The sequence below is a fragment of the Ambystoma mexicanum genome, chromosome 6q (genome assembly GCF_040938575.1).
Source record: "Ambystoma mexicanum isolate Mex_15411 chromosome 6q, UKY_AmexF1_1, whole genome shotgun sequence".
Taxonomy (NCBI): Eukaryota; Metazoa; Chordata; class Amphibia; order Caudata; family Ambystomatidae; genus Ambystoma; species Ambystoma mexicanum.
The window spans coordinates 610373818-610400010 of NC_090937.1; the positions used below are offsets into that span (position 1 = coordinate 610373818).

Below are 26193 nucleotides of genomic sequence, written 5' to 3' on the forward strand. Positions count from 1 at the left end.
CGCAAAGTAAAACACAAGAAGGACTTTAAAAAAAAGAAATGGTGACTAAACCCGACCGCAGCCGAAATAATAAAAAGTATTTGGGCAAGCGGGTTTATGTTCAAGGCTACCACAATAGCCTGGAACAGTACCACGTTCATATAGTATAATCGCGGTGGAAAAGTTAGGGTAGATACCACTGCCACCAGTCAAGTCTAAATGTTAAAAGAGCAAAACAAAGCTCGGAGAGGCACAGACAAAAAGGGGTAGGAATTAACCCTTTCCAATACTCCATGTAAGAAGGGGTGTACTGGGTCTGTAGTTTAAAAGTGACTATATAAAGTTAATGGCAACTTTACATGTTTCTTGGGGACAGTAGTCAGCCCCAGAAAAATGGAGTCAATGGGAAGTCTAAAAGACAACCCTGTGTCACTGCACTGAAGGTGCTGTGTAAAACACACAAAAAGTGGGGCTCGTGGAGTGGTGTGCTCCAGAGCCCAAGATCACACAAACACATGGTAAAGCACATGTAAGAGTGGGAAAAAGGCTCACACTCTTACCAGGTGGAAAAAATAAACCCCAGAAATCCAGCAAAGCTGCTGAGGGACTCACTAGGTGAGAGGAAATTAGCCATAAATGAGAATTCTCCTTAGCACTTCTTGTAGAGTTAAACTAGATAATGAATTCTTCTAAATATTTGCGTGCAGAAAGAAAAGCCTTTGCTTGAAATGTTACAAGTTTAACATGGAACAGAACACACTGATAATTATGTATATTTCCCAATTTATTGCCAGACTACCCGGGATATTTATCAATGCCCTTTCCAGGCAGTAGACAAAGGTTTCCCCAAATGTTGTGAACATACAGGAATAATTCTATTTTCCATCTCAATAATTTTGATTCTGTTTCACCTCATAATGGTCTCAGTGCCATGAGAAATAAAAAAAAACACCCTTCCCTTCACCAGATACACCGGATCACTGTCCAATCTTTACATCGAACTTACTGTTTCTTTAACTTCATGGTGAAGTACCCAGAGACTGTTCTACCACCCTAAACAGGGACTGGGAATTGTTAGACCTACTAGGTGTATATAACAGTTCTTAATTACATGCAGCAGTGTAAAAATGTGCAACTGTAACTTTGTATAAATATTATTTTATTTGAACAAACAGTTTGTTAGAGTGGGTTTTTATCGCCCAAAATTCCCTCTAGAGAAGTGTGCCTTGGCTGCTCTGCCACAGTTACTCTAGGTGGGCTAAGAACACTTGAAAAGTATTGCAAACCTTGAACGCCAGCTTCAGCAGAGTCCTCCAGACAAATAATATCTATTACATAATATATTGATACATTTAAACAATTAAAGGCCAACAAACAAAGAGGATGCTTTCCATAAACGAAAAATAGGCATTTGTTTGTAGCGTTCGTAACGAATCATGACTTAAGGGATGTATTTCTAAAATGTCATCTCACCCTGGTAAAAACACCTGAAGCTGTAGACCAGGAAAGGCAAGGCACCAACGGTATGGGTTTGGGCCAGTTTGTTACAGCCAAAGACGCCATCTGTAAAAGAGTAGATCACATGTATTGTGTTACTGATCAATAGGAGACATTCTGTTTACAATCCAACCTCTCTTCTGGAAAAGCGGTCAGACTGGCTGCAACATTTTCTATTCTTTGTGAAAAACCAATTATTGCACGTCAGTCAGAGCGTCCAAAAAGCTTAAGTCACACAAATGTGAAAGCTGCAAACTCAATCACAGGGTCATCCAATCTCAATACATTCTGAAAAATTCTGAATAACCGTTTCTGTATTCATTTTTGAGGCACTCATTTTCAGGTAGATATATTAACCAATATGCTTATATTACAGCATTTTATGTTTCCGAGGGCATCCATGAGTTGACCGGAGTCTCACTCCCTGCCCTGGAGGAGTGGAAGGAAATGGATCCAGAGGGCTTCGACCATGCCAGCCTATGGGAAATCAGCAAGGGGTGGCATGATATCACAGCCCCTTGTCAACTGCAATACTGTTATCATAACAATGTCATAGAGTACAGTAATTACAGTGGGAAAACGGAGCCCTTATTTAATGCATGTCAACTGCAATACTGTTATCATAACAATGTCATAGAGTACAGTAATTACAGTGGGAAAACGGAGCCCTTATTTAATGCATGGGTTACCACCTCTGGGTGACATGGACCCAAGTGAGATACAGAAGAGCTACACACCTAATTCAATGTGGCTGGCCCTATGCAATACACGTGCACAAACTCAGACGCAACACCCATTTATTATTTAATTGTATTGGAAATGTATTTTCAGAAACATTGAAAACGCCACAACCATCACAACAAGTAACAAAGACAAGTGATAAAGCCACAACCAGATGAGATGAAAAGGAGAACCATCATATCTTAATGACCTTATCCCTAAATTCATAGTCCCATTCCACCATAGGCACAAAATGTCACCAGAGAGTAGACACACGTAGAGCATATTCATCTAAAAAAGCTGGGGTGCATGCATGAACGCGCCTGTGTACATGTCCACCTTCCCTGCGTGCCTCTAGCCTCTACCGCAAGACATTTTATCAGTGTGACCTCAGAACTGACTGTTTTTAGCAGGGGGATAGGGCCGTATGAAGGAAAGGGCACTATGGACTTTGAGTAAAGCCCTACAAGTCTTGTACACTTTACTCCATACTAGTGGGTGACTAAAAAGCATGGAGCACGAAACAGAGTTGGCTAATGGTACAGTGAAGAATCAAGAAAAATAGGCTGAACTGAACAGACAAGCAATACAGAATCAGGTTTACAGAAGGCATGTTAACACTTTCCTGACGACCTTTAAGGGAACAGGTCATGTAAAGGGCATACATGCAACTGCAGCTCTCAACGTGCTAGCATCCCCCTAGTAGAAAAAAGATGCATGAAACAGTGCTATAGTACCTTTGGAACTAACTCAAAGATTGTGTAGGTTTTAATGTCCTTGGTTCTACCAGTGTATAATTTGTGGAGACTGCACACATCCAAGTTGTGGGGAGATCTCTGCCTCTGAACTACGTTTCGGATATAATGTTTTAAACTGATCCTGTGGATTCAAGAAATTAAACTCCAGCCACGTTTGGTAGAAATCCATGAACAGGTGTGTGTGTGTGTGGGTGTATGGTGTGTGTGCTGTAACGCAAACCCTATCTGCGAAAGGAGATAAACAAGTAGTGGCTTGGAGGCTTTGGGATGCTAAATGAGCAACAACTGGCGGAAGCTGAACAGAGACAAGACGGAGGTGTTGGTGGTTGGTCCCTCTTCAGCTCTGTCCCTTTAGACTCCAGCTTTTTGACCTTCTAATTGGTCAGCTCCCAACCCCGGTGTTAGGTACAGATTTGGGGTAGGACACTTAGGGTGTACTACACCAATCTCAGCCTCCTTGCAATAGGACCCAACCTTTGGTATAAGTCTGAACTACACAGGTTGGTAGCGTGGTAGAGCAGCCAGGCTTATCTCAAGAGGGGTCAATGTGAGCTGTAGAGTGGTTACACAAAGATTCACAGCGACAAGTATTCAGACAAACACTTAAACTCAAGGTGTCTTGATAAAATAATTATTTATTTACCGGTCAATTACATAAGCCTTCTTTAGAAGGAGCAATATAATAGCAACACACAAATACCTTCAAAAATACAGACTCTTAGTTTCTAAATCAGCAAGCACCCATTTGGGATGCGCAACAGACACTTCTTACACCCTCAGGTGACATCAATAGTTAGAACACTCTGAACATTGATATGTTACTCTTAGCATTTAGAATAGCACTGAGATGTGTTAAAGAAAAGATTAAGAACAATTAAGAGATCACAAATATTCTTAAGCAGGCAAATACTTTTCAACCCTCCCTAGAGTCAGATGAGAGCAGAGTCTTTCAGTGAAACAGGCCAAAAGTCTATGTGCTGAAGCACTTCTTGCAGGTAAGTAAGAAAAGTCTTTGCACAATGTTTTAGACGTCTTTAGTGAAGAAGAAGAATCAATGTAGGGCCACGAGCTGTTAGGCTTGTGAAGAGTAGAAGCAAATATACAACAAGAGGTAAGTTCTCTTAGACTTTACAGTACCTTTGGTTAGAAGAAAATGCAGCAGATGACTTATGTTCCTGTGCAGCTCTGCAGATGTTGGTGTTCCTGAGCCTCAGTCGTGGGGACAAGAGGGAGGAGTCCTGCACTGCAATGGGACGCTTACCGAAAGCAACCAGCAATCTTCAAACTAGTGGCAATTCGGTGTTTCAGCTCCTCGTGTCTACCGCAAACAGCACCACCACGGTTCCTGGCTGTCGAGATGGGCTTTCCTTGCATCTGGGGTCCAGCACTCTGTTGCGGTGGCTCAGGCTCCGTCAGTCCTGCTTCCTGGGAGTCCGGAGTATCTTCCTGGAGCTCTTGGCCACTTTAAAAGCAACACACACAAACTGGTGTTCCACTCCCTGTTATTTCAGTTTCCAGCAGCAACTCTGTGGAAATTCAACCAGCTCCTAGAAGGATGTCCAGGTGGCTTACTTTGGAGTTGATTGGTCGCACCAACTCAAAAGGGAGAAGTGGTCCTTGCAGGTGCTTCTCTGTCTGCACGAATTTGGAGTTTCAGCACAGCAGCAGGGCTTCACCAGGCAAACCAACAATCCAGGAGTTGCAGCAGGCATCCTCTTAAAGTTCTTCTTTGGATTCCATCATCCAATAGTCAACTCTGTCTTCCAAACCAAAAAGACTCACCTTTTATGCAGGATTTTCCAATTAATTCCAGCCTGGCTGTCAATCACTCAGCAGGGTGGCTGTCCTTGCCGGACAGCCAGCCAGCCAATCACCTAGGAGTGCATTCCTGTCTCCTAGGAGACTAAGCACAGGGAGTTCTGGGCAACTCCTCACTTCCTGCCCCCACCAGACACCCTGGAGCCAGAGGGGGGCTTCACTCGTGAATCTCACCAAAGACAAAATGAAAAAAGGGGCCAAACCTGGTTTGGCCCACAGAGTAAATCTCAAGAAGGATCTTTCAACAAAGAAATGGCAAAGAAAGAAGACCGGGGCCATTTTGACAAAAATGACACCCAAACGTGTTTTACTGCAGCTGCGAGCGCAGCCCGCTGTAAATCCACACCATGGTAGTAAAAGGTAAACCACTGCCACCCACCATTCATCGAGGAAAGGGTAACATAAAAATGTTACATGAGAAGCTAGACAAAGGGGATACTATGTAACCCCTCCCAACACTCTATTGTAAGATGGTGTGTGCTCGGTCTAGAAATTTAAAATTGCAAGTAAAGGCAATTTCACTTGACTGCTCTTGGAAACAGTAGTTATCCAAGAGAAAAGTATTTAAACCTTTGGGGAAAATCTGGAAGACTTCCCTGTAGCACTACACTGAAGGTGCTGGGTGCTACAATGTAAAAAGATGCATGCCAGACTCCAAAAACCAAAAGAAACACAGTGTTACAATCACGTTAAAATACATGAGAGAGTGGAAAAAAGGGTCCCACTCTCTCCAGATAAAAATGAAAAAGTGCTAGAGTCCGGCAAAAGAGCTGGTGGTCTCTAAGGTAGAGAGGAATTAGCACATTTCTGAGAATTCTCCCTAATACCCGGTCCCACTGGTCAAGGACCTAGGCATAAGATCTCAGCCTCCTTATCGACCGAAGCTCCCATTTGCCAATCTGGCAATTTTCAACTAATGGTGCTTCGAACAGTTCTTACTTTCCTCCCACATCACCCTCAAGCCCCTATTGTCACTTCTTTGATAATCCGCATCATGGATTATTGCAATTCTCTTTTTCTAGCTCAACCTGCATTCCCGATTCGTCTTCAATTTCACAGAATTTGGCGGCTAGAGTGGCAACTCAATCTCCTTTGGGTATTCATATTTCTCCTGTGCTGCATTCTCTTCATTGGCTCCCTTGTCCAAACAGATTCATTTTAAATCCCTTTGCACAGTACATCAGGCCTTTTAGGGAATTGGCACAGAATAGCTCCAATCCAAATGTTGCCCTTAAGTTTCTTGCCGAACGCTCTATCGCAAGATGTAGATTGCATTCATGTGCAATGTTTGAAATACTTCTGGATTGGGGGCTGTGCTTTTTCAGTGGCGGCAGCCAAGCTATGGAATCAACTTCCTTGCACTCTCCATGCAAATGAGAACCATTTACTAGCCAACACGCCCTAAAAAACCTTCCTCTTTCTGGAGAAGTGCGAGGCTCTGAATTTGTCCATTACACAGGGACAAGTAGTGTGTATGCAGAGCTTCTCTCCCTTCCGATGAGCAACGAGGAGTATTAGCTATCTCAGGATCCAGCTAACAGCAGAGTTTGAGGGCGGGGGGTTGTATGAGGCTAACTATCCGGGGGTGTTGAGGTCAACCTAGGTAAGTGGAGCACGCAGGCTTCATCAATGATGGGATGGATAGCAGCAATAAAAATTAACGTGTTGCCAAGGTTGCAGTATTTATTGCAAGTGCTCACAGTCGTAGTCGCTAAGCAGACTGTGGAAAAGCTTCACCATAACACGAGCAGGTTTGTGTGGTGGAAGCGACCGGCCAGAGTGGCTGCAACAACCATATATAGATCCAGGGAGCGGGGGGGCTGGCCATGCCCCATTTATGGAGATACTACCAGGCAGCACAGTTCAGGATAATGTGGGACTGGGTAGGACCAGGGTTGAGGAAGGGTTGGCGCTATCTAGAAGAGCAGGTGATCGGCAGGCTGCTCAGGTACATGCCGTGGATTACTCAGATGGGCCATCCCGTGGATATGTATGAGTTGCCTTCCACAGCAACCACTCTCCGAGTGCGGGATGGGATTGCCACAAAGTTGGTGCTGACCACGTTCCCGGGCGAGGCAACCCAGATTCATTACAACTCGAATTTCAAACCACCATATGGTAACTATGCATTTCGGTCTGGGGGGTGGGGGGGAGAAGGCTGTGAGTTTATCAAGCATATGTTTGATGGGGGGGATTAGATCCTTTAGTTCCTGCAAGGCCACGTTCCGGGTAGAGGAAAGAGGCCTGTTCAGCTATGTTCAGCTTAGGCACTGGGTCCTTCAAAGGGGCAACAGGAAGGGGGTGGTACAGCAACTGAAGACGTTTGAGAGGCTGATATTCTTGGGGATCCGCAGGGCTAATCTCGCAGCTGTATAGCTGCCTAAATTCCTCCTTAAATGTAGTCCTTCCACCCTACACCAAGATATGGCACAGAGACCTGGAGAAAGAGTTGGACAAAGATTTGTGGAGCAGGATTTGGAAGAGGGTATTGAGGGCGACAGTGAGCACCCAATTTGCAGAACAAAACTATGCATCACCCCGGAGAGAGAAGCGCACATGGGGAGGGGGGCTGGAGGGCCTGCAGGGTGTGGGGTGGAGGGGGGAGGCAGGCACATATTTACACATCGGGTGGGGCTACCCTAAACAACAACTCTCTATTGGCAGGAGTTGACCCCGTTCTCCATAAGGTAACAAGCATGACGATTGAGTGTGCACCAGAGGTTTGCCTTTTGGGATTGCTGACCTTGTGCAGAAGGGGGGTTGTAAGGGTAGCACACTACAGGTCCTTTGGCTGATGCTGATAGTAGCAAGGAACACCATTGCTGCGGCTTGGAGATCGAACCGACTCCCAACCACAGAGGACTGGTTGAGTGGAATGTGGAGACCTTATTTGTGAGAAGGTGACATATGGCCTGCACAATAGGCTATACCATGTCTTTAAGAAATGGGAGGGCATCTTGCTGTATTTAAAAAAAATTATGAACAAGGACTTCACGTTCCCCCCGAGACTTAGAGCACTTGGGCTTCCTGATCTGATGTAAGGTATGATGCGCCCAGGAATCATGTGGAGTTAGGGTTAGGGAAGCACTGTAAGAGAAGGAGGGAGGCAGGTGCGGATCGTGGATGTGAGGAGGGGGGTGGGGAAAGGGGACCAGAGGTAGCGGTTCTTTTTTGGGGGGTAGTGGGCGCGTTCAATGGTATGGTTATAAGGAAATAGACAATTTTGATGGTCATTAATGAGGAGCAGCATTGTATGATGTTGATTGTGATCTCTAACCGGGCAAAGTATTTGATTGTGGTTCAGTTGGGTGATGTTTGTAAACTCAAATAAAAATATTTGAATACAAAAACCTTCCTCTTTTAGGATTGGCACTACTCTATTCTTGCTGGCCCTCCTGTGCTGTGGTTAATTTCAGTACCAAGATGCCTTCGGGCGAATGTCGCGCTTTAGAAATAAAGATAACATAACACTCCTTCTGAATTTCACTTACTCTGCAGGTTAAAGGGAAAACTACTATAAATGCTGTTTTTCAGGATACAAACTTTAAATCAACTATGGGTATGGGTTTGAACTGTTTATAAACCAAGGCTGATAGATAACACAATCTTCAGATCACAAAACAGACAAGGCTTCCTTACTGGGACTTGGAATTTTGTTCTAGTTTTTGTCGTGGCCAAATCAGAAACATCTGGAATGCTACTTACTCAGACACATTACTAAGGGGTTGCTAGCACATTTAGTGAGAGCCAGCGTAGGATACTAAAATACTGTAGCCAAGTTCATCAAGAGTAAGAGAAAATGTTATACCATGTACCCTGGACTCCAGCAATTACAGTGTATTCCTAATTCAGAGGAGTATTATTTTTAAAGCCTAGTACATTGTTTACAAGGCTGTTTATTTGGGCGTTCTTGCCCATCCCAAGAAAAACTGCATCTCTAGTGCGCTCTTATACCGCTTCATCGGATCTTACCTTCAGGATCAAACAATCCCATTGTTGTAAATGATAAGGAGGAATGGGTAAGTTATCAAATAACAGTTGGGACTGAAACAATACATCTTGGTCTTTAATGGGATGTGTGAGGATGTGTGATGCAAGAAAAGGGATTTTCCTTTTGATGAAATGTATCTGATCTGAATCCTCAACATTAACAATGAATCTCTCCCTGACTAGTGGCAAAACAATCATCAACATGGGGTCTTCAACTTTTGGCATTTGAATCGTATCCCAGTCCTAACACCACATGTAAGGAAGGCATGGTATCAATAGAAGACACAGACACAATAGATGCAAGTTTCAAAAACCTTTATTTTGTGTTTCAGTAAGGTTGGGAGAATTCCTAACTGGCCCTCACTCTAGAAAAGGAGTAGTCTTGACCATTAAACCAATAATAAACAGTGCAGGTCAGTCTAGTTAAAATAAAAAGGCTTATACTAAAAATAAAAAAACCTTGCCCTCCTTCTTAAATGACAAATGTGTAAAGGGAATATATAAAGGAAAAACAGTGCCTCAAAAGAAATGTCAGGCTGGCTTAGGCAACAACTCCCTGCCCCCACGTTCGGAAGCACAGGGCCTTGAGAGTTTCTTTAAAGGATAGGTGGTTGGCACAGTTCTATCAATCTGGCACACTTTGGCTTACTGGTACCGTTCAAAAGTTCAGGCTTGGGCTTCAAGCTTTTGATAGTTCAACAAACTTTTTAGGCGTCGTCCACCTTGTCACAAATGCACAGTTCAATTCTTAACTTGTACTTTACCACAATTCAATGTAGGCTGGGCTCAAGCCTTTTTTTCTTTTCACACTTAATTTTTACTTTACCACAGTTCAGCACAGGACTCCCACCGCCGGGCTCGAGCCTGTCCTTTATCTTTGTGGGGTTCCCTTCTCCAAGACAGTTCCATACAACTTTCACCTTTCTTTACTTTCACTGTTGAAGACTTTCGAAACTGCAAGGATTTTACATAGACCTATGCATGACCACCTCAACCTCTTTTTAATCAAATTAATAATCTTCATCAATTCTCAACACCAATGCTTCTTGGTACTTGTAGTTCCTTAGAGTTATTTTTTTTCCTTTGCCTTCTTGGCGGGTTCAAAGTTCATACTTTGCCCTCTTGGCAGGTTAACATTCATATCTTTCAGTTTTCCATTCAATCAACTTTCATTCATCGTAGCAGTTGCTTTATTGCCTTCGCTTTATTGCCTTCGCTTCCCACTTTGGCATAACTTCAAATGCTTTACAGAGACTTTTGAATGTGCGATTCCACCTCGCAGGACCAATCTTACTTTTTATACTCTTATTACATTTCAGCAATTGTCTTCTTCATTACACGTTTATCAGCACACGCGCAGCCTTCAACTATTACTACGGATTCACTTGTAATAACAAAACTGTGCCTTTGTTGCTTCCGATAACTCACCGGTCGTGTTAATTGGATCTCTCGCTTCACCGTCTTTCATGTAGCAGTCAAGGCTGTTACCAGTACCTCTTGTGAGAAACCAGAGGGTGTCTCACCTGCTAGTCCCCGGGGATCTCTCTCTCGCTCACATGGCCAGGGCACGGCTATCACCTTTGGAGCCAGACTCTGGGGGTGGACTTGTGGGGGAGGATCACCTGGGTGAGGGGTCTTCAGGGAGTGGGGGTGAGATAACCGATGGTGAGATGCATTATTCACTCTTATTTTGTTTATCCAACCCATCCTATTTTTTAAGAAGCTCCGTAGTCCCAACTCCCCTCGCCCCCTTTACACAAACACTGGGCCGAGGAAGAGGGTGACAGAGTAACCAGACTAACTCAAATCGTACTGGACATGTCCCATTAATCGGGTCCGGCAAAGTCAAGCGCATACACCTGATACCAGTTAGCTCTCCTCACACGAATAAAAGGCAGAACCCAATGACACACTCTAAGCAAGGCAGAACACTAGTATTAGCAGAACTTCCAGGATGAAGGCAAACCTACTGGAACAGAGCGACTGACTGAGGGGCACAAGCAGCAGGTCTAAAAGAGTTCCCCATCAGAGGTCGTTGCCTCAGACAGGCCACAGAAAACACATGGAGGAGGCCAGATCCCACAAGTGAAGACTGCATTGTGTTTTGAGGACGCTAGCAACCCTCCCGGTTAAACAGAAGAGTTGGGGAGGCGAGGCCAAACCTGTGGTACTAACCTTGACTCGTGACGTGGGATCGCAAAACCAAGAAAAAGACGCACCTGAAAGACCAGCATGTGTTAAAGTTTGAAATATCAACATTTTATCACCAGTGAAGGCCTCACGCATGTGAGTGAGACGCGAGGAAAGGCAGACCTCTGAATGAACTTTGTAGTAAAAGATAGCTGCAAAACCAGCAATACTAAGTAACGGAGTGGACCAGCAAAGGGAAGTAGCCCACTAAAGTCTCAGTGATGAAGAAAATTGTTTGAAGCGAGGAAACAAAAGAGCAGCAAAAGTGAAATAACGAGGTCTAATTCCTAGAGAAAGGGAGAGTGAAAGCTAAAATGTAAACTTTGAGTCGAAGTGGTCCTGCAGTGGTCTGAAAGGTAAACCATGCACATTCAAAAGTCTTCGACATTAGAAAGTAGTCCAAGCCTGACAGAGGGATGTTGGGGAGAATTCTCTGTTAAGGCTAATTTCCCAAACCTAGTGAGTCCCCCAGCAGCTTTGCTGGATTTTTGGGGTTTATTTTTTTTCTCCTGCTAAGTGAGACTCTTTTTCTCCCACTCTTAGGCATGATTTGAGAATGTCTTTTGACTTTGTAATGTTTTTTATAGGCTATGGGGTCTTTTACTCCATAGGGTTTCATGTGGTTTTTGGTAAGTGTGTTACACAGCACCCTCATGCAGTAACACAGGGGTGTCAGTGACCCCCAAACATAGACTCCATACCCTGGCACTGACTGCTGTCTCCCAGGCCATGTCAAGTCACCATTGACTTTACTAGTCTTAAATTGGGAACAGAACCAGTACAAACCATCATATTGTGGAAGTACTGGTAGGGGTAATTAGATTGCCCCTGGGTCTGTTTTTCGAGGGGGCACTGTGCAGTCCCCCCTCGCCGAGTTTCTGGCTGGTGGCAGTGGTTACCACGCAAAATATTCCTTAAGAATATTTACTATGGGATTTTCCCATTCATTTTAAACGCAGCACTTTTTGGTGCAATGTTAAAGATACCGCCGGGTTATTTAATATTTATTCCCCAGTTGGGTCTTTTCGCCAGGACTCTGTTTTAAAATGGCGTTTGTGTTCGCCTCTGTAACTCCAACCCAAGTCGAGCCCTTTGTTCCACTTTTTGTCGGGCTTCTCCACAGATGCCTCCAAAAGTGGTGCCGCTCTGTCTGGGTCTACAGGATGTGTGGGAGGGGGGTTTAGGCACCCTGGACTGAGTTGCCTCGGCAACTTAAGTCACACTCTTGTGTGATTGGCCCAGTGGTGAGCCGCCCGGCTCACCACTTAGCATGTTTGAGTGACAGCTAGGACTGATGAATGGGGGTTTTCTGCATAAAAGCAGGGCTTTGGGGACGAACTTCAGACGTCGCCACAGGACCAAAGAATCCAAAGAGGGAGAAGCTGAGCCGACCTGCAACGACGACACCACATGTGGAGCCATGCTGAACCGACTCGCCACTTCTTCCAACGACAGAGGAGATCATCTTCTCGAAGAGTCTTCTTCCTTTGACTGGTGGGGATAACCAGTTTACCCGCCTTTTCGCCTCCCCGGATCATCTCGTGGCTGCCTTGCCTGTGCCAAGCACCCCGGCAACCGGGATAACACGTTTTTCCACTACCATGAATAAAAGGGTAGTACCTTTTAACTTGAGAACTCCGCGGCTGGTTTCTTCCCGGGCAGTGCAAAGACCTTCAGCTTTCCTCCACGTCGAAATCTTCTCTTCCTCTGGGCGACGCCGCGACTTGCACCCCCTGCCAGGAACAACTGCCCCCACTGGAGGATTCTCTCCACTTTGAAGGTACTGTGTCCGCCTGGCCTCCCTCGCAATGGTCTGTGTGGGGTGTCTCTTAAATCCTGAACTTACCACTTGAGTTGGCCCTAGGCTGGCTAACTGAACTTTTCTGAGCTGCACTAATTCCATTTTGAACTCCCTGCAAGACTTTTCAAACCAGTTAAACTGTGTGATCTTGGGCGCATTGGTGTTCTACTCTCTCCAAAAGGGAGCCTGGCCTCTGAACATTTTGCTCACAAGTAGGCTTTGACTTTCCTGCCTTGCTGGGTGCTTCTAAAGTATTGTGTCGTGTGCCCTAATTTCTGCCTTTTCCCTCCCTTTTTCTTAACTTATTTGAGTGCCATCTTTAGTTAAGCGCTCACCTCTGTCTGGAAATAAGTGGTCTTAACTAAGACTTGTCTAATAAGGAATAAGGGATGTAAATATATTAATAGTGACTGTGTTTTTGAACTTGCTTACAATAATAGTGCTAGAGTGTTTCTAAGTGTGTCTTTAATTAATTATATACTTGATTCCAAAGCTCTGGTCAGTGTTTGCTTGTGCTACTGTATTTTGGTACCTATCTTGTATACTCTATATACTGTAACTCTTCCTGAGAGAAGTCAGGCTGCTCAGCGACAGCTACCAGGTAAATCTGGGTGGTACAGACTGCTACCAATTGGGTTTACTGCCAACACCTGTAGTCTTAAGTCTTTTGCAGTGGTCCCTAAGGGAACTGCACAGGTTTCTGCCTAACAAGGGAGACTCGAAGTGAAATAAGTTTGGGGAAGGGAGCCCCTCCAGCAACTTTTGTGTTGAATTTTATCGCTAGAGGTTTGATCCCGGCTGAGGGGGACATACGTGAACTGTATGGTGAAAGGTGTGAGCCCGATAGAGGGGGATCTTTGTGAACTTTTGGTTGAAACATTATTTTGAAGTTAAGAAAAGAAACAAACATGGAAGGCCAGACGGGCCTCGATCCACATTCTAGAATTGTTGTATTGGAAGCCAAGCCAGAGTGTGTCATCCTGCCTGCAGGGACAGCCTTACTCAGTGAGGTCTAACACAGCGAGAAGAGCTGGTTCATTTATTTATTCATTTGAACACTGACTTTTCCTTTTTACACTTTTTTGTACACGAGATAGGGCAGGCATTAGGTTTTGTTAGCATAAGCCATTTTGAATTGACAGATTCAACTAGGACTGCATTATTTATTTTATGGTCAAGACTGCTCTAATCTTAGTTAAAAGGCAGAAAAGGAGGTTCGCCAACCTCAACAAATTGAATAAAGGTTTTACAAATTATACCCATTGTGTTGATATGATATGGTATTTGTAACGCGCCTATACACAAGTGTATATATGGCTGTCATACTTGTGATACCATGCCCCCCCCTAAACTCTTTTGCTCCTCCCCAACTTCGTTGTTCACCCGGGAGGGGAGCTGGTTGCCTTGAAGCACTTTGAAGGTAAATCCTTACATCGGTCTTGGAACGCTTACGGCTTTCCGAAAGTATGGAATTCTCGCATGGCTCTCTCTCTCGTTCTCTGCAAATGCTGAACAGCCCCTTTGCCTTCCAACGTCAATAGCCTGGTTCGCATCAGCCCTGGAAGAGCTGCTCTTTTTCGTACCCAGCCTCGCTTAGAGTGTGAATGTGAGTGCCGCCTTTTATCCTGACAGGGACTGCTAACAAGTTGCAGGTGTGTGTGTAGTTAAGATTACGTGCCTGACGCTACCTGATCTCATTAAAGGGATAGAGCCATTGCAAGTCATTAGAGGTAATCTTCCTGGCCTCATTCCCTGTGTGCCTTTGAGGGGAATTGGCCCAAAATTTCACCCTCACAATTGCAACGGCCAAAATGAATGACAATTTTTTTAAACACCCTCTTTACACCACATATATAGGGGGGGTATAGGATATTATGGTAATATGGCGGACTGCAGGGGTCTCCCCCCGCATATCTCTGGTGTAAAGGGGGCTTAATTAAAAAAAGTCGGCATTTTCGGCCATCACAATTATATGTGGTCGCAGTGATCACATAGATCCTTTTTGGGTGGCACATGATTTTGGTCAGTTGTGAAAACAGAGGGGTTCTTGACATCATCTAGTTCATCAATTAAAATTGGTTATGCATACTGCTTGGAAGCCCTGATGCTCCCAAAACAGATAGCCATAATCACGTGTACATCACACCAGCTCCTAATCGACCAGATTTCTCACTGAAAGGACCTTTCCGAATCTCAGGTTGTGCATGTTCAAGCTTTTTTTGAACCTTTATGCTGATTTTGTGCAGCTCCCGAAGTGAAAATATTTCCAGTATATTCTCATGGCAGTAAAAACTTTCAGTATGGGTCAAGGTCTTTCCTTTTAGAAGAGCAGATACTGCAACAGTTGCCAAAATCTTACTCATGGACTTAATATCAAGATTTTGAGTGCCAGCTAGCGTCAAACGATGATTGAGGGACCCACTTTACAGGGAAATGAACACAAAACTGTACATTGCCCTCAAAGGTCAACACAAGCCCCACTACCCTTATCACCCACAATCTGTAGAAGCCATGGATGCATAAAGAAGAATCCTGAAAAATAGCCTGGTGAAGCTCTGCAGAGAGACTGGCTTTAAGTGGCTTGGGTTGTTGCTGGTGTCGTTCAACATGCGCAGTACAGCTATCATGAAAACAGTGTTCCGTCCCCTCTAAGTGCTCTTTGGGAGTCCAGTGGTTCTTCCCTTACCACCACCAGCAAATAGGACACTGAATCCTGTTTATTCGACTGATAATGGTGCCATTAATTCCTGACAGAAATTGATGGCTCAAACATGTACGGGACACACAGCCGAAGGAGCCTGAGGAAGCTTGTCATGACATCCAGCCCAGTGACTGACTAAATCTAGGAATTCCAACGCAAGACTGTATAGGCACGTAGGTGGCATTGCTAGTGTCATGTAGCTGTAGCTATAAGCACTGCCATCAAGGTAAGAGAGCTAGCCACCTGGGTCAAAGATTCACACAGTAAAAACAAAAAAAACAGGGACGGCAGAGAATAGGAAACAAGTTGCTGATGGACGATTAATGTAATAGCAGGCCTTTGTACATTTCTTGCAATACTGACTGACCACCTTAGCAAGGGTGAATACAGCTGCAGAGACTATTGAGATTAACAAAAAGGGTTAATATGGCTAACATTGCCACAATGTCAGATGTGGAATCCTGGCCCTGGTATAGTAGGCGTTACATGATGTCCTGGCAGCTGCAACTTGGGAGGTAAATGGAGGTTCGGGGTGGACAGGTTTCTTGGGTTTATACTATCACCTGCCAAATGTAAAGAGTTAAAGGTTGCACACCCATGCCACGCTAAACACTTGGTTGTGTGGATTATGCCAAGACTTTAGCACCACTTGAGCCACCGCTGACATCTGCACGGTTTGTCAAACTGAGTCTCCTATCACTTTACAAATACCAGCTGTCTCGAATGAATTCAATTGGCATAAAACATCACACTTGCCTAATTTGTTTTCCTACCATGTTTCCATTCTGTGTTTTATAGATGATGGTTGGTACACAGAGAATAATTGAGTGTTGTCGAAATGGCATGATCCAGGTATGGGATCCCATGCTTCATTTTATAGCCCAACAGAAATCAAGAAGGAGGCTGGACTTCCCAGAAGTAGTGGACATGGTGGCAATTTTGCAATGGTGAGAGAGGAGATAGAAGAGGGTGAGGAGATTAATAGGTTCCATGGCAAATATTGATGATTGGTGACCCACTTCAAGACGGAAAACAAGAGTGGTTTTGAGGCTATGCCTACTTACATTGCCATCATGATGTTCTCCCACAAATGCATGATTGCATTTTCCAGAACTTTCTGGCTTTCAAAGTCGACCTGTTGCTAGTTCCCATGGGCCCTCGGCTGGAGTTACCCATGACAACCTCAAGAGGCAAACTTTTCAGTTTCTCCTGGAAGCGTGAAAAACAGGATAACTTTCCTTCGGCTCTACAACGTTATCAGGCATCAGCTGTCACCTTCTTCAAAACAGTCCTTGAATCCTTGAAGCAATGCAGAAGGGAGAAAACATGTTTGCCAGTGGAATGCTGGCTGCAAATAAATATTAAGAACCACTTTACGGATTAACATCAAAATGCAGCTTTCACTGGGGCCTGAAGTAAATGTGCAGATTTCACTGGGGCCTAAAGAAAAATGTCCATTATGGCTCTGGAAGAACCCAAGGTGCACTGCACACAGGCGCCATGTTTTAATTAAAAGCATTACACCCTGGTTTAGGGAGAACAGAGAGCTAAGAGAAATACAGAGTCATAGAGGCCCAAGAGAAAGACTCAACAGGAGAAAGAGATGGGTTATGGAAACCCAAGAAACTCAAGGAGGATAAACCTCCAGAATGGTCACAAAAACGCAGAACTGAGCGAATCACAAGTAAAAACAGGGGGGTTACAGATATTCCACAGAGCCAAGTGAAATAGTGGTACAAAAAACCCCAAGGGAGCCAGAGTCGCCCAATAAAGAAAGCAAAAAAATGACACAAGGGCAGCCTAGATGCACCCACACCCTGGATACAGTGGGGAGAGAGCAACAGAGGTGGTGCAAGGGGATCAGAGAAATACCCCCCCATCTAAGGAACTTTGGGTATTTGTTTTTTTTTGGAATTTAAGACTGTTTTGTTATTTGAACTTTGGAAACCTGAGGAACTTTCATAAACCCCAAGGAACTGGGAAGTAAGGATAACTGATAAATTGCCATACACGAAACCAGGAGAGATCCCTGGGACCCATAGGCAATATTATAGTATTCAACACTGAAATACAGGACAATCCACCTAACTTACCTTTGTTTTTGTCCAAGTGCAAGTTTAGTGGATAGGTTTGGACGGAGGACTATTTCTTGTGACCATTGACGTGCACCATAGTTTAGTTTGGCAGGAAGGTAACGCCCCTTTAGCAAGAGTTAGTGGAGTTTCTTTTAAGTTGACCTCTGGTTGGAGTCCTCCTTCTGGCTTTGCAACAATACATTATGCATAAAGTTTAACGGATGCACATCTTGGTACTATAATTTTTTCGAATAAGCCTTTATTTCTCCAGTGTAGCCTACAACATTTTTGGGGTACATCATTAAAAATGTTCTTCGGGGTGTCAAGAACAATAAAACTCCTCTTTGTAAGATGGTTGAAGTGTAACCCCTTCATGGAGGCCTCAGTGTTTTACAAGCAGCCCTTCTGTATGACCAGGTAGATTGATGGCGGAACAGTGTCAGCAACTATTGCTCCACATATTTTTTTTGTTTTATTGTTTCGGTTTATTCAACACTAAACATAACAAAAATTCATCACAAAATCTAAAATCTTGCATTTGTTAACTACAAATAAGTAGCTTCACTAGTTGATCACTTCCAACATAAACTCTGCTTTTTCACAAAGGATAGTCTTTGTCCAGAATACAGGAGCACTTCTGAAAGTATTTCCAGAGGTGTATTTCGCCCCCATAGGTTCTTAAAAATATGAATGTGCAGGTATTAGACACCAGTTCAAGAAATGCATCTCTGTAGTCCCCCCTGAAAGTGACTTTTTTTATTGAAAATGGTTTGTTGTAATCACAACTTTTTCAATACAGAAACATTACTAGATACACTTATCACATTAGTATCGCTTTAGATTATCTTACATTTACAAGTGATATTTAATTACTACATTTCACAATTAGAATTGGTGTCTTGTGTTCCAAATTACATTAAAAGAAGGTTCTTAATACAATTAAAACAATAAGAGCTATCCTCTTCATCCAAGGTCACCACGATTCGGCTTTAGCAATATTTTGGTTTGTTAAAAGGATCAGACATAGATAATGATAAATAACAGTTCAACTCTAATTGCTAAAGCCCAAGAGTTATAAAATGCACATTTAAAATATTCTAACAGTTTGAAGGTTAGATGAAACTTACTTTATATAAAACACATAGATGTAATATTAAAATTCGACACAAATATAAATTCATAGTAAAATAACAACAGTAGTAAAACTAGGCTTCCAATGGATAGTGGTATATCATAATATATTTCTCCTTAACATTTTAAATTATTTTGATTAATTTTACTATTTTGCTGCATGGGCATTTTTTTATATCTATATCGCCTCCATCAGAAGTGCCACCTATGTTTCGGCTGACAGATTTAAAAACATAAGAAATTGTACTGTCGCTATATTTAGTGAGACTTTTACAGCATTCACAATGTCTATCCATAATTGTTCTTTAGTCAGGTTTCTTGTACTGGTAAAATGTTTATGAAAGAATATTTGTCTTTTTGTGCCAATTCTGTTAACAGATGTTCGAGTGTGGAGTGTTTCCGGGAAGGTTACATTTTTAAAAAATCAACAGGTGATATCGGGATTATTTACTTTAGAAAAAAGGCCATTTTCACCTTTGTCAGACATAGATTGAAGCGCATTCTAAGAATTGCAGTAGCATAGGGTCGATCAGGGAATTTTGATAAATATGGGAGTTGGAGGGGGGGTTCTTTCATGGCCTTTTGTACAAATGCCCCTACCTTAAAGGTAGAGTATGTATTGCATTTCTCCCAGGTCTTTATCCAGTCCCATTCATAGAGTTTCAGTTTCGCCTTCTCAGGGTTTTGGAGGAGCAGTTCAAGTGTAATATCTGCCTCCTTCAGAGCCATTTGACAATGCTTTCTCCAGGATTGTATAGGGTTATGTGATGTAGATTGTAATAAGATTTTAATCACTGGGAACAAATTATGCGCATCTTCAAGTGTTAGCATACATTTTCTATAAGTTGCTAGCATATGCCATAATGCCACTGCTGAGAGTCAGATAAGTTCCAACTCAAATTGAATTATGACAATAGGCTTACTTATCAATGCTAAATCAAGATAGCAAAATACTCACAGCAGTTTTAGCAAACAGGATGAGAAAAGTCATCACCAAACTCATACATCCTGACCAGACCGGGTATGTCCCAAGCAGGAACATCACCAATAACCATAGGCGGCTCCATCGAGTCATTGAGTATGCGAATGAGGAAGAGGGAGAGATGGCAATTGTATCACTGGCCGCAATAAAAGCCTTTGATTCAGTAAAATGGTCTTGGCTGATAGCTGCCCTGACCAATTACGGGATAGGCCCGGGGTACCTTAGATGGGTCCAATTGTTATATAGCGCACCTCTAGCCAGGGTGAAAACGGGGGCGATAATATCAGAGAGGTGGCAATTTAGCAGGGGCACTAGACCGGGTTGCCCATGTTCCCCAATGCTATATATTTTAGCTCTAGAGCCCCTAGCGATATACCTAAGGCAACAGTACAATGTGATAGGTATCACCATAAAAGCAGAGCCACATTTAATCTCCCTGTATGCAGCTGACATACTGCTTTATTTACGATACCCTGAGGAAAACCTCCAATACGTGCTAGAGGTGATGGAACAATTTGCGTTATTGTCCGGTATAGCAGTAAATCCTAAAAAATCATTCATATTCCCGCTAGGCAGATATAAGGGGATCCCGCTAGAGCAATTGCCTGTATTACAAACACCATGGGAGGTTGACACGTTTAGGTACCTTGGGATAGATATCTACCACACGGTGGAGGCAGAGCACCTATATAATACTAAGAGGGCGGTTAATAGCATCGAAAGTAGCATTAAGTTCTGGGCGAAGCTTCCCATGGCGATGATGGGAAGGGGGGCAATGCTGAAAATGGTGGTCCTGCCAAGACTATTGCACTACTTTAGTAATATACTGCATTTGATCCCAAAACGATTCTTTGCCCGATTACATAGTATATGTAGAGATTTCCTATGGAGTGGGACGAGAAATAGAATAGCCCTCTGGAAGCTACAGAACACACATGAGAAAGGGGGGATAAAATTGCCAAAGTATGAGGTCTATTACTTGGCGAGTCAATTACAATATGTAGCAAAATGGTTATCGGAAGACTCAACCTCAGAATCTAGGCTGTTTAGATCAGAACGTGCACCGTTCTTCTTACAAGAAATGATGTGGCTGCCCAGAACAGATATGAAAGAGCGTCCGAAAATGATGTTACTGGGATGGGAAATATGGCACAGGGTTTGTCGGGTAATGGAGAACCCATCCCCATGTTCCCCGCAGGTGCCGCTTGTGGGAAAAGACAGCCAAATAATGAAGATGATCAGGAAGCATTTGGAACCAGTTGGGATAGCAACGATGGGTGATGTATGGCAAGAGGGAAGGATTATACAATTTGAGACGCTGGTGGGGGAAATGGGGCTACATAGGGGACAATAAATCACATACCACATGGTGGTGCGGCGGATCAAAGAAACATGGTCAGAGGTAATATTGGAAGGTCAACCGGACGCCACCCTAGATGTGATATATGACATAGCAGAAGGAGGACATGAGATATCCAGAATATATGAGATGGTGATGTCCAAAGTGGGGAAAGAACTAGTACAGTTAAGACAAGAATGGGAAGAAGTGGTAGGCACCCCTATGACCGATGGGATGTGGGAGAGAGCCCAAAGATATCATAAGAAGGTGTCGAGAAATACAAGGTTGCAGCAGATACAGCTGTATATCAGCCACAGAGCGTATATGACGCCCCAAAGAATAGCCAAATTTGCGAATGCAGGACGGCAAACATGCCCTAAATGTAATGAGGATGATGGTGCACATGTTTTGGGCGTGCACAGTGATTGGAAGATTCTGGGGGGAAGTAGCGTATAGATTGAAGACAAAGGGGGTTACGTTAATGGTACAATCGGCATGGGCGTGCCTGATAGGAGGGTTTCCCAGACCAAGTAAACTTAAGCATGTCAACAAACTTAAAGATCTAGCATACATACTTGCGAAGCGCAGAGTTGCCATGGCCCGATAGTAGAAGTGTGGTGGAAAGATTTACAGAAATGGTCAGAAGCTCAAACCGCAGGATGGCAAGAAGCAAGCAATTCTGGTGGGGAGGAGGAAGCAGAAACCTTGATAGCTTGGAAGCATTTAGTGGCTACGCTATTTGGGCCCACACACGATGGGTCAAGTGATCGACCCCACCTGCAAGGTGCAGAAACAGAAGGTGTGGAAGAATAGGCTCGGGAGGGCGGGGTGGGGTTGAGGGAGCAGTATATATTCTTGAAGCAACTTCGGAATGATGTTAAATGTACTGCAAGTTTGGTTTGTATTGTTGTTAAAATAATAATAAAAATGGTTTTAAAAAATTACAATAGGCTTACTTTGAGGTATAGGAAGGATAGTTTTCCAATAGATCCCTTCTAGGGTATCCCACATGAGAATTTCATTGATAGATTTGGATTGGCTACAGTAGGTAACAACAGGCACCACTTTTTGATTATAAAAAATTATAGCCGGCACTATAGTGAATTTCCCATATTTTCTTTATATGGCTTTACCTTGGGTTGCCAACATCCTCATATTGCAATATTTGAATAAGTGGAAATTTAGAAAGGGTCCAATTGAAGTTGAATTCTGTCTTCAGCAGATGGTGATGAAAAGTCAGTATAATAACAAGATGGTTCTCATCCGCATAATTACCTAAAGTTGTAAACATACTCTATAATCCTATGGGGGAACTATCTAAAAGTACCAAGTCATCTGCATAAACTAGGTAGGGTATTTCCAATGTACCTAGTCTTGGGGGAAAGAACGAATACTTTTAAATATTGCATAAATATCACCAATATAAAAATTGAATAAGAAAGAAGCAAATGGATAGCCTTGTTTTAGTCCAACGTTTGTTGGCAATGCATGGGTTGAAAGTCCATCTGTCGTAAGCTTGATCTTAATTGAAGTATTAGAATAACATTGTTTAATTAAATAAATAATATACAGAGGGCAGGCAGTAGATAAAAGTTTTGACCATAAAATCTCTTGAGAAACCAAATCAAATGCCTGTTTAAAATCTATTAATGCAAGGAATACAGGTTGTTTATTAATGCAGGCTTGTTTCTTAATCATGGCTAGAATCATCATGTTTAAAGTTGTACCTATACCTGGTATAAAGCCAGATTGGTGTTTGTCTAATATTTTATTGTGTGTAGCCCATTTAGAAAAATCTCTTAAAATGAGGCCCACCATTATTTTACCAGGGGTGTCTAACAACGCAATCGGCCTATAATTGTTGGGATCATTTCTGTCCCCCTTTTTAAAAATCGGTATGATTATTGCTTCCTGCCATGATTGCGGAATACATTTAGTAATAATCTGCTTGTAAATGTATTCCAATGTGGAGGCCCATGTATCAGGGTGGGCTTTAAGAATTGCATTACTTAGATTATCCAGCCCTGGGGCCCTAGATCGACTGAGTTTTTAAATTATCAATACGATATCTAGTATATCAAATTCTAAATGGCTGAGATCGGGAGAGATCTCGGTACAATTAGTTGATGATGCTTGCTCCCCAAAACGAAGGTTCTGAAAGTGAAGAGCTCACTTAGATTCATTATTAGAGTTAAGTTGCAGAGTCTGCCATGCATCATTGAGGTGATTATTAATCAACTGCCAAATTTCACTCAAGGATTTGTGGACTATGGCATATAGCATTTTTCTCAGCATCAATCAGCATTTGTTGAGCAAGAAGCGCTCTGATCTTACTAGTGTATTCAGTTTTTATTTTTAACCTTTGGGCTACTTGGGCTAATGGGCACAGAGACCGCAACATTTTTCGATTTTTTTTTTAAGTTCATATATAGGGTAGTTGAAAGGGTGCTTGTGTCTCATCTTTGATCTTGAGTCGGTTCTATTTGTTTGAATAATCATCTGTAGATGATCGGTATAGTAAAAGTCTCTCTGGATTCCCTCACACGATTGAGATGTTAAAATACCACTTTTTTGTGAATTTATAATACTTGGGTTCATTCTCAATCGGTTTCTGCTGTTATTAAGTTCGACCGGGTAAGTAATGCATGGTTTTTTGTGACATATGAGCAATCCATTGTGTTAATATATCGTGATCACTCGACATAGATGGTAACACTTTGAAAGAGGCAATGAATTTATTTGCCTTTAGTGAGATATAAACATAATCAAGAGTTGATTTTGAGGACCCTCTGGATCATGTGGCAGCCGGGGGATGGTCTTCAGTCGAAGATCCATTTAGCATAGTGACGTTTCTCAACTCTATTAGAGCTAGCCAATCAGTGGTGCGTGACTCGAGTTGCTTAGTTTGATTTAGGAGACAGTTCATATTCAAATCTCCTGCAATAATTGTAGTTTGTATATGCAGATCTAGCACTATTAGATTAAGAACTGTTTCGATTTTGGAACGAAATTGAGTTTCATTTGAATCTAGCGGGTTCCAATAAAGGTTTATTATTACAGAGATTTGATTTAGAGGATGGTACACAGAGTCGAGATTTGAACTGCCTGTATGCCTGGGTCGGGAGAGAGCCAGGGAATAAGTTGAAATTCAGAGTCTGATCTTCCTGCTATTACCAGTCCAGATTTGGGACGTGGACGCCCATAGTTGGCTTTGTTGCTGGAATTGCGGTGATTTGATGATCAGCCCATATTGGGATCGATGTCATCCACGTTTCTTGGAGAAGAACTACATCAGCCTCATGCACATTAGGGGGGATTTTGTTTATCAAGTGTGAGAATCCCCTTGTGTTCCAGCATGCCATTAAGCATGAATGGGACAATATAGAAGGTTCTTGCTATTCTCTAGAGCTTTGAAGACTACTTCTGGCATGAGAGAACCAAGTCCATTTGGATATAGTTTGTGGAGGGGCCGCTTGAGGGATATCGGAGTGACCTCTATTACAGTTGCAACAGGTTTGGCCTCCTTTATTAGATAGGAGTTGGTTATCACTTAGAGGCCACTGAGGTATAGTTTGTTGCAGTGGTTGTTGTGGTAGGAGACGAGGTAGGGTTGCTTCTAATAGGAGACCTTTAGCCTGAAGTGCAGATCTTTCACGCCATATTAGATTTTTCATTAGTTTTGATGGAATTAGAATTTCCACAGTATCTTGATTAGCTGGTTTCGGATACATTATAAGGTCAATGACATTTGAGTGAACATAATGTAATGTGGGTATCGTATGCAATACAGTTAACCGAGTTAATGTGCTAGGATAGGGGTCTCCATTTAGTCTATCAAGCATTGTTGCAGTTAATAGCTCATTTTCTAGCTGACTAGTGAGAAGGTTTTTTTCCTGAATTTGTATAGGATCAGTGACAATGGGTGGATGAAGCTCAGGCAAAATGCCTACGGGGTTTGCATCATAATGATTAGTAGATATGCTAGCAGAAGGATTAAAAAGTTCAATTGGGACAGCCACATCACAAAGCAAAAGGGCATTTGTAACTTCATTCATTTGAAGTTTGTTTGGAGGGTATAATGTTCTCTGTTGTGATTCAGCTCGCTTTTGGTCAAGTGTTCTAAAGGTCATTGCATCAACGATCCAGTTAACGCAAAAAGTTTGTTTAGTGGGAGCAGAGGCTAGTTGATTGTGATACAGACTATGATGTACAATTTCAGTAATTGGAATTGAATGTGTAGAGTAAACCGATAGATTCATCAAGTCATCATCTATATTATGCACATTCTCTATGCTTTTGTCCTAAAAAATTATTTTGTTCGGAGAAAGCATTTGGTTGTGTACATGTATGTCAGTCTTACCTCGCGGTGACACCGGATTCAACTCAGGAGGGATGGATTAGGCCGGCTGACACCTCCGGGATAGAATCCTGTTGATCAGGAATCAATTTTGAGGAATCAGGTTGCGCATGGTTAGAATTACTCGAATTATTGACCTTCACTATGAAGGTTTCGGTTTTAGATTTGCGAGCAGCTTTGGCTGGCATTGCCATATTTTTAGATTTTTTTTTTTTTTATTATTTGTGTTGGAAGGTTCGGTTTGCATTCTTGAAGTACGTTTTCTGTTCCTTTTTCTTGGTTTCCTTTGATTAGCTCTATCCGGACAGAAATCATCAAAGTCGTACTTCAACGTAACTCATCAGGTGGCGCAATTAAGTCAGGATTACAATTCAGAGTCTCACTTGTTATTTGTACTGAAGAATCAATAGCGAGGTTAAGTTCTTGGGGTATAGATACTGATTCAAAATTCGCAGCCTTCCTGGTTTCAGGTGTCACTGGGAGGTGTTGAAGAGCAACAGGTAATTTACACAGAGTCTTTATCGACTGGGAGTCTGTAGGGACAAGAAGTAGGGGAAGGTTTCATACCATCCAGTCAAGTTTGTTGAGAAGAGCGTGAAGAAGAGTTGTATGAGACGCTGCTTTGGTCTCGAGACCTTCATAGAACCTGGCTAGGGTATTAATAATAGCATTTACTGCCGTAAGGGCTGTGTCAAGATTGTCAATATTGGTGGACGGAAAACCACATGATGGCCGAGGCACCAGCTTGGAAAAAGATGCTATCAGCGAGGAGTCAGACTCCCGGGGCGACTCTTGTCGGCCTAAGTGCCCAGTCGAGAACAGCGCTGGTGAGCCAGACAACCTCACTAAAGCTTC

General features: G+C 42.9%; 1 protein-coding gene across 6 annotated transcripts in view; it reads right to left on the reverse strand.

The window, feature by feature from the left end:
• The window catches only part of ABHD18 (abhydrolase domain containing 18), a 1329419-nt gene that overhangs the window by 435336 nt on the left and 867890 nt on the right, over positions 1-26193 (reverse strand). For all 6 annotated transcript variants that reach the window (XR_011282243.1, XM_069631098.1, XM_069631095.1 and 3 more), the window contains one exon: positions 1453-1542. Coding sequence is in view for 5 of the 6 variants with exons in the window: in XM_069631098.1 (XP_069487199.1) it covers positions 1453-1542 (90 nt within the window). In the remaining variant the exon portion in view is untranslated. The remainder of the gene's footprint in view (positions 1-1452; positions 1543-26193) is intronic.